General features: G+C 48.7%; 1 protein-coding gene across 3 annotated transcripts in view; it reads left to right on the forward strand.

Moving 5' to 3' along the window:
* The window catches only part of LIMCH1 (LIM and calponin homology domains 1), a 107,068-nt gene that overhangs the window by 37,487 nt on the left and 60,260 nt on the right, over positions 1 to 9,321 (forward strand). For all 3 annotated transcript variants that reach the window (XM_045284004.1, XM_045284006.1, XM_045284005.1), the window contains 4 exons: positions 479 to 602; positions 2,327 to 2,484; positions 2,672 to 3,080; positions 5,466 to 5,684. In XM_045284004.1, the coding sequence (XP_045139939.1) occupies positions 479 to 602; positions 2,327 to 2,484; positions 2,672 to 3,080; positions 5,466 to 5,684 (910 nt within the window). The remainder of the gene's footprint in view (positions 1 to 478; positions 603 to 2,326; positions 2,485 to 2,671; positions 3,081 to 5,465; positions 5,685 to 9,321) is intronic.

Below are 9,321 nucleotides of genomic sequence, written 5' to 3' on the forward strand. Positions count from 1 at the left end.
ACCAAGAAGCGTTGGCCGGAGTCAGGGTTTCCTGCACAGGACGCTGCCCTCCCCGCACAGAGCCTCCCCCACGCTGTACCTCCATCCCCTTCCTCCTGGGCTTTCCCTCATTTCCAAATAAGAGGCAGCCAGGGCTCCAAATGTGTTTCTTTAAGGACTCGCTGACACCTAGCCGGGAAATGACTGAAGCTACCTCACTGAGGATAGAGCAGGTCACTGGTTGCTTTGGCTTCAAAAGCAATAGAGGTGGGAGCCCTGGCATATGCCCCCCACCTGCGGACCGAGGGACCTCAGCAGGCTGCTGCTGCTGTTGCTGCTGCTACTGCTGCTGCTGCTGCTGCTGCTGCTGCTGTTGTTTCAGGCTTTGTAGGGCACGGGCAGTTTTCCAAGGACAGGAGTGCCCCCACGTGGCCAGTGCCCCCGGTTGCTGAGGTGGGGACGCTGATCCCCGGTGTATGTTTGCTCTCTCCACGCTCAGGAGCACGAGTATGTTTGACGTGCGCTGCGAGGAGGCCACGGTGCAGCCTCACAGCCGGGCCCGCCAGGAGCAACTGCAGCTGATCAATAACCAGCTGAGGGAAGAGGACGACAAATGGCAAGATGTGAGTACAGGCCGAGGCCCCGGCGGGCGGCGGGCGGCTCCCTGGTCTGAAATGGATTCGGTCACTGAGAAGATTTAACTAATTGATCCATGCCAAGAATGTGGAATAGCATCTGACCCTGGTCGCAGTGCCAATCGCTGCCATCAAAAGACAGTGCATCCTCCATCCTCCATTGCAATCCAGACTCCTCCTCTGACCCCACTCTCTGTTGGGGCCAAAGCTTCTAGCAAAGGTGATGGCATGGGGGTGGTACAGTGGGCTTTGTACTGGGCTACTAGCCATGTGGTCAGTGGTTCAAATCCACCAGCCACTCCACAGAAGAAAGACAAAGCTGGTGCCTCCTAAGAAGATGGACCCTCTCCCGGGCACCCGCAGGCACAGTTCCTCTCTGCCCTGCACGTCACTAGGCATCAGAACCCACTCTATGGCAATAGGTATTTGGGTCCCTCAGGCCTCACCTTTCAGGCTGCCCTGGTCATACAGTTAGGTGAGTGGAGGAGCCGGCCATTGGATTAGGAACGGAGGGCTATAGAGCCGAGGGAGGACATTGAGAGAGTGTGCACTTGGAGCAAAGAGCCGGAGACAGTGAGAGAGTCTGAAGATCCGAGAAGACTTCCAAAGGTTTGTAGAAGAATGGAATTAAAAGATCACGGAAGTTTGCCACCAACGTGGAGAAGCCCCCTTCGGAAGGAGCATAATGACTTCATTTAATCCCCACGGATCATGCAGACATCATACTCCGAACTTGACTGCACCATTACCCAATAAGCTGTCCCGTGTCAGTCAGATGTGGTAATAACTACCTCTACGATAGACTGACCGACGGCCACTTTATGTACATGATCTTCCCTTTCCCAACGAGCAGGTTAGGATAGGTGTTATGCCATCCCCAATTTAGAGAGGAAGACCTTGAGGCTAAGAAACCTGCTTAAGATTCCAGAGACTGGAGAAGAAAAAGTTGGGGTTATTTCCCAAGAGCTACAAATCCCATCCATCTGACCCCAGAACCCTAACCCTTCATCAGGTAGATTAGCAGTGAAGTTGTTGAAAGGAGCAGGTTTGATACAGTTGTTGGGTCAGTAAGACTCCAAAGTCAATTTCCCCCACCTTTCCTTCTTTTAAGGAGCCCTGGTGGTACAGTGGGCTCCATATGGGGTTTCCAACTGCAAGGTCAGTTGTTCAAACCCACCAACCACGCCATGGGAGAAAGATAAGGCTTTCTACTCTGGTAAAGGTTTGCAATCTCAGAAACCCACACCTTTTGCGCTGCAGGGTGGCTATGAGTTGGAATTGACTCGATGGCAGTGAGTTACGTTTGGGGAGTTTTCCCTCCTTTCCTTGAGGAAGCATGGTGAATCCTTCGCATTCTATTATCAGCAGTATCAGCATAATCTCCATTTACATTGCAGAGGTTCATAACTGGAAGGAAATGAAGTCTCTTATAAATATATTGGGAAGCAGTTCTCTAGCACTTGGCTACTGATATGGAATACAATTGCCTATTTCATAGTGTGCTGTTTAAATAAATGCGTGCCCCTGCTACAAAAAAGATAGAGAAGATATAAATGATTCCTGCCTCTGAGACATTCCTGATCCATTCAAGCAGACATTGGGTTGTGGAGCAAGCCCCCATCCCTAGTCAGTACTCCCTAAACTCTGAAGAGTTTATTCTCTCTCTCTCTTTCTCTCTCTCTCTCCACCCCACCCCCTCTCTCTCCCTGAAGGACCTGGCTCGATGGAAGAGCCGCAGAAGAAGTGCTTCGCAGGACTTAATCAAGAAAGAGGAAGAAAGGAAAAAAATGGAGAAGCTCCTGGCTGGAGAAGATGGAACAAGTGAACGGAGGAAAAGCATCAAAACCTACAGAGAAATTGTTCAGGAAAAGTGGGTCCTTGCTGTTGTCTCTGTTTCAATGTGTACTATGCCCTAGCTCTGCTGCCTTTTTCTGAAACACGGTTGGTCATCACTGCGTCGGGGTTTTAACATGTCTGTGCCCGCCCTTCAGTCTTCCGTGCACTGTTCCTGACTGTTGATCCTGTCCTTGCTTCTCCCTCCGACACCCACCTTTTAGAGAGCGAAGAGAGAGAGAACTGCACGAGGCGTATAAGAATGCTCGGTCCCAGGAAGAGGCGGAAGGGATCCTTCAGCAGTACATCGAGCGATTCACCATCAGCGAGGCTGTTCTTGAACGCTTGGAGATGCCAAAAATTCTGGAAAGAAGCCATTCAACAGAGCCAAACTCATCCTCCGCCCCGCACGACCCCAACCCTATGAAATACCTGCGGCAACAGTCACTGCCTCCACCCAAGTTCACTGCCACCGTGGAAACCACCATCGCTCGCCCCAGCGTTCTGGAGACCAGCGGGTCGGCAGGCAGTGGGTCTCCAAGCAAATCGGTCCCTCCCAAAGTAGTGCCTATGCTGACGCCCAAGCCTTACTCCCAGCCCAAAAATTCTCAAGAGGTTCTGAAGACCTTTAAGGTAGGACCAGTTCCTGAAGAGGGGGACCAAAACTCAACTCCAGGGCCTCAGTGGGTAGAGGGATCCTGACTCAGGAAAATGGCACAGTTCTTACCCCCACAGAACCGCGATTTCTGAACATTGACACCTGTGGAGTCGCGGTGGCTCGGGAGATTTGGGTTTGCCAGTATGAGTATGGGCGGATCCCAGTTACCGTGGTTGGTCCTGATGGGCGCCGGTGAGATTGATAGGTGGGCCATTCCCATGAGCCAGGTCTGTGTTCTGGTTTGAAGTGAGAGTGTGGTAGGTGGTCTGAGGCTGGGAGTCCATTTTCAACTCATGGCACCCCTTTAGGGCAAGAGTAGAACAGCCCACTCTCGGTTCCTCGGCTATCCTCTTTATGGCAGGACCCTGCCCCCTCTTTCCGCCTACTGAACTGCTGGGATGGTTTGAACATGGACCTTCCAGTTAGTAGTTAGTAGCCATTTGCTTCACCTTTGTGCCACCAGGGGCCCTGAGTGGTAAGCAAACAAAACTGGGTTATGAGCGATTTATGCATCAGCTCAAAGGCCATGCTGGGTTTTTCGCTGTCGCGTTTGGCATATCCAGCTGGTGAGCGGTATTGAAAACCCTCAGGCTAACATTTCAATTGCCTTTGGGTTGAAACAATCCATTACGATAGCTGGACCTTTTTATGAAGGCTTTGCGATCTCATTCAAAAAGATGCAATGATTGTATTAAGCGTGCAAGGAATACCTGGGAAGGAGGTTGTTGTCTGTCCAGTAAAAGAATGTTCCAGAACCAAAGACTGTGACAACCAACCACCATTCCATTTATTTCTTCTGTTGAGAGTTCCTTGACTTTAAAGAAAAATCTCATTCTCTCTGTACGTGAACAGCACAGGTTCATAACAGAAAGAAAAGATGAAGCTCTTTACTTGGATTATGAAACAAGTTTTCTTGACTAAAAGCCTTCATGAGCAATGGGATGTCACTGACCTTCCTTATTAAGTTTCAGAGGGCAGCAAACCATACTTTCTAACGGGTGCTCCAATATCTCTGGTTGTGTCTTTAGACCCTATTCTTCAATTCTCATAGACTATGAGAAAAACTGCCTTGCCGTTTCATCTGGCAAGGACTGAACTGGATGTCGGGTCCTTGAAAGACAGGGCCTGTGCCCCTCTAGCTTCTTCCCTAGTGCCTGGTATCAATGGCTAGGATATATAATAAGCACTTGGCAAGTGTTTCTTGAATAAATGAATGGATCTTCCTGGACAGGAACTGTGCAGACATCTGCACAGATGAGTAAACTCATACTCAGGTGAGCTCAGTGGCCCACGGCAAGAGCCTTCCTTCACCGTGGGTCTACAGTGATGCGCTGTCTATATTTCATCAAGGATGAAGTGGTTATGTTGTGGTGTTGACACAAGCCAACACATGGACAGTGACAGTTTTTAATTAGCTTTGTCCTCTCTCTCTTCCTTTATGTAAAATAGTGCATTGTGAAGATTTAACAGGGGAACAACATTAGGATGGATAGCAAGACTTTGCTCTATTTATTTCCTGGGACGTTTTTTAGGTGGACAGTTATAGGGAGGGTGGTTTTAGCGTGACATTGCTTTAGGCACATCTATTTCATGACAAATTAAACGCACCAGGTTCAAACTCACCAGGTGCTCTGAGGAAGGTTGATGAGTCTGGCTGTTCCTGTAAAGATTTACAAATGTCCCAGAAACCCCGTGTTGGTCGCGGAGCAGGCATGCCCTCGATGGCAGTGGGCAGGAATCTGTGTCAAGGAGCCAGGAATCCACTGGGCAGCAGTGGGAATGAGCCCCGGAGTGGCTTTCCAGACAATTGGGGGATGATTCCCGGTCCTGGCCACTCCATGAGGTCAGAGTAGAATTGGGCTCCAGGGGGGTTTCAGGGCTGCTTTCTTGGACATAGATGACCGAGGCTGATGCTTTCTCCAAGGCACCTCTCCAGACCCAAGCCTCCAGTGTTTGATGAGCAGCCAAGCACAGGAACCATTTGTGCCACCCGGGACTGCCAGGAGCTGCCCTGTGGGAGTCACTGAAATGAGTAACGTCCCCATTCTCGCACCTTGCATTGAATGCAGCTTTAAATGGACACCAGAAAGCCAGCCCTTTGGAAAGCCTCTGAGGAAGTTGGTCAGCTTCATGTAGAATTTGAAAGTGTGCGTGAGTGGTCTGGGCCCCAGGCTGTGCTTGCGCCAGACCATGGTTTTCCTTCTCCCTAGGTGTTCCGGCTCTATGCTTCCAGTGCATTTGACTGCGGAGCCTGCATGTTATCCCCACGGCCAACCTCCCGCGGCTCTGAATATGTCATTTTTCTGTTACAGCCTTTGGTTGGGGAATAGCGTGTTTTGTGTTCATTCTGATTTTTATAGGTAGACGGGAAAGTGAGCGTGAATGGAGACGTGCCTCCCGGAGATGAGGAGGAGAAGGAAAGAGAAGGCCCCTCAGGGGTGTTTGTCCCCTCCTTAACCAAATCCCAGATGTTTGAAGGAGTGGCCAGGGTGCACGGGTCCCCCGTGGAGTTGAAGCAAGACAGCAATGGCATTGAGATCAACATAAAGAAGCCGAATTCTGTTCTTCAGGAGCTGACAGTAAGAACCAACCCTCTTCTCCCTCTCTTTGGGATAATGGCACTGTGAGATGGTTTATTTAAATGCCTAGGTCTGAATGATCACTCTATGGGGGGCATAATAAATCCAGTTGTTATGGAGTTGATTCTGACACCTGATGACCCCTGTGTGTCAGTGTAGAGCAGTGGTTCCCAACCTTTCTCATGCTGCGACCCTGTCATACAGCTCCTCATGTTGTCGTGACCCCCCCCCAACCATGAAATTATTTTCATTGCTACTTCATCACTGTCATTTTGCTACTGTTATGAGTCAGGCGACCCCTGAGAAAAGGTTGTTCAAACCCCCCCTCCCCCGTGGGGTCGTGACCCACAGGTTGAGAACCACTGGTGCAGCGCGATGCTCTGTTGGGTTTTCAGTGGCCAGTTTGTCAGGAGATCACCAGGCCTATCTTCGGAGGCATATCTGGGTCGACTTGAAGTCCCACCTTTATGTGAACAGCCATGCCATTCATGTTTACATCGCCCAAGGACTCTGTGGTGAAGAGTAGAAGGAATAATATAATTCATGAGTGAGAAATGACTTGTCCTTGTCTTCACACCATTGATGTCTAGTGCGATGGAAAAATAGATGAGTATTTAAAGCACCTCTTTTTCTTTTCTGTGTGTTCAGGACTCCATTAAAGGAGTTCATAAAATTTGAGAATGGTTAGTACTGTCAGAGCCTGCTGGCACTGTCAAGTAAACATGAGACACTGCCAAGCACATGGTTGGCAGTTCAAACCCACAACCATTCCCTGGGAGAAGGATGAGGCTGGCTGTTCCCTGAAAGATGTACATAGCCTTGGAAACCGTGTATAGAGGTGCTAGGAGTCAGAATCAACCCAGTGGGCATGAGTGTTGGTCAGAACTTAGCTTTTCATTCTTCAGACCAACTGATCGATCAATCAAACAGAAACTTCTTGCCACCGAGTTGCTTCTGACTCATGGCAACCCCATGCGTGACAGAGTAGACTGTGCTCCATAAAACATGCACGGCACTGACTGGTCAGACACAGCACCAGACCTCTCTTCTGAGGTACTTTCGGGGGCCAAGGGGAGTTGAACCACCAGCCTTCGGGTTAGTAGCCCAGTGATAAACCGCCTCCTCTACACAAGGCCTCCCTTCTTCAGAATGCATATTGAAGGGTCACTCTCTCTTTAATTTAAACAAGCCAGACCAAAAACACCCAAATACTTCAATAAAGGAAAATGAACTTTTCTTATCTCGGCCTATGAAATCCCGAGTGGCCAGGTGCTTGGAGAACAGCAGAAAGTCAAACACAACTAGCATCACGCGGCTGCTTAGGAGTCAAACACGTCCCTGTGAAAATGACATGTTTCTTAAATCTCTCACCTTAAAAAGAGAAAGAAAGAAAGAAAAGAAAAAAGGAAGAAAGAAAAGTGCTGGTTTTGCTGGCCAGATGCAAGCTATCAGCTTCCACCACAGAGGCAGCCCAGCTTGGCGAGTTAAAGTTAGACTCTGTCCACCCTCCTTTGTCCAACCCAATTGCTCCTGCTGAGGACGGGAGAAACTGGTGAGGGTTATTTCTCCTGGCACCTTGAGGTATTGGAGTCAGAAGGGGATTGGTATTCAACCCCCAAGCTAGGAGTTCAATGGCATCGCTCACTTCTACCAGCCCTGCAGGCTGGGGGTGATTTTCCTTATCTCTGCGGTTGTCTTTTGAAGAATAAAATTGTTTTCTTGTCGGCTTTGAGAAGGTGTCGTGCTCTCCAGCACTGTTCAGGGGGACCACGAAGAGATTTCGAGTAGAGCAGACCAACCTAAGTTCCTCACCATGGCAACACGTTTCCTCAGTTCCTGGAGCCAATTTTTGTGATCCAGGCAAATAGGGGGTCTCTCTTGACCAGGAATTTAATTTCTCTCTTCATTTACATGCGAGCACTGAAAAAGAGCCCATAGAAATTACTGGGATATGAGTCATTGAGTTATGCTAACACTGTGAAACTGTATTCATGGAATAATAAATATTAATTTTGTTTTTAAATTTCCATTAGACCTCCTCCCTCCCCCAATTAATTAGACTTTTCAGGGGTGGAATTGCTGGGAATTCTGTTTTTATTTACCTTTTGATACCCTTTGTGATACGTGCGTTCTAAACTTCCTTCATGAACGCCTTTGTCTTCCTCACGTTGGCTATTGTGTCTATCCGGTCCCTTGTAGGTACTGGCTCTTTACCCGACATTGAAAGGGGCAATAGTATCAGTTGTCCTACTTTTGCCCCATGGCAGCTGCATGTCACAAATAGGATCAGGGTTTGAGTCAGGCCCAGCAGTTGAATTGTAAGAACAAATCTCCAGAGTTCTACTACCAAACATGTGTCTACACTTGTCAGCATTTCTGCCCTCTGGCCATTTTGGGTTTGGAATTTGGTGGGCGAACCCTGCCCTTGATGAGTAGATTTTAGGTCTGATAAAAGTTAAAGGAATAAGTAGACATCAGATGTTCAAGGAACAGGTGTGAGGCCTAAACTTCTTCAACCAACTATTTAATCTCTCATTTAAGTTTTTAATCCTCTTGTGTCACTCATCCTATTTGAAGTCTGATGCCTTTAAGCCAAAACCCAAACCAACCCAACCTCTCTGAAAGTCCATTCTGACCCCTAGTAACCTTGTGGGGCAGAGGAGAGCTGCCCCTATGTGACTGTACATCTGTATGTGAGCAGGATGCCTCATTCTTCTCCCATGGAGTGGCTGGTGGCCTCGAACTGCTGATCTTGCAGTAAGAAGCCCAGTGTGTAACCCCCTAAACCACCAGGTCCCCTCCTGGCCTTAAGCCCAGAGCTTCTAAAACAGAAGAAGAGTATGTAGTTTTGTTTGATTTTTGATTTCAGAAAGGTAGGTAAAACTTCCCTTTGAAAGATACATTTCTTCTCAATAATCAATAATTACCCGACGTTTACCATGGACAACCCTCAAACACAAGATTGTTCTCTCTTCGTCCCAGCCATTTCCCCATTTCATCATAGTCGTCCGACTGCATTCACAAAAGGGGCCGAGAAGGCTGTGATTTCAAATGGATGGCAGGTCTCCCCCGCCTTTCAGTCCCGTGTTTTGAGAGAGGAACAGTGAGAGGCTCTGGTGTCGTTGTAGGAGGTCTATCTCCTGTCACAAGCAGAATTCCAGACACAGGCTGGCCTTCCAGTCTTTCTTCCCAGACTCCGTCTACATCCTGAGCAGCCTGAGGAACACAGGTTCTAATTGATGGGGGAACCAGGAGAGTTTCTTCCTCTGTGCATTTCTTCCTTGGAAAACCCCCTCGTCTGGAGACGCTCTAGATCAGTAAAGCCTCCTGATTCTGAGTAGGCCCCGTTCCCATGCTGTTGAGTGAGCTCTGGCTCACGATGATCCGTTCCCATGCTGTTGAGTGAGCTCTGGCTCACGATGATCCCGTGTGTGTCAGTGTAGAACTGTGCACCATAGCTTTCAGTGGGTGGGGTTTGTTTGTTTTTAAATAATCATTTTATTAGGGGCTCATACAACTCATCACAATCCGTACATACATCATTTGTGTCCAGCACATTAGTACATATGTTGACTTCATCATTCTCACAACACCCGCTTTCCACCCGAGCACTTGGTGTCAGGCTCATTTTCCCCCC

Source organism: Echinops telfairi, unplaced genomic scaffold (assembly GCF_000313985.2).
Source record: "Echinops telfairi isolate 266 unplaced genomic scaffold, ASM31398v2 ScPeMD7_7468;HRSCAF=8506_0, whole genome shotgun sequence".
NCBI classification, from domain to species: Eukaryota; Metazoa; Chordata; class Mammalia; order Afrosoricida; family Tenrecidae; genus Echinops; species Echinops telfairi.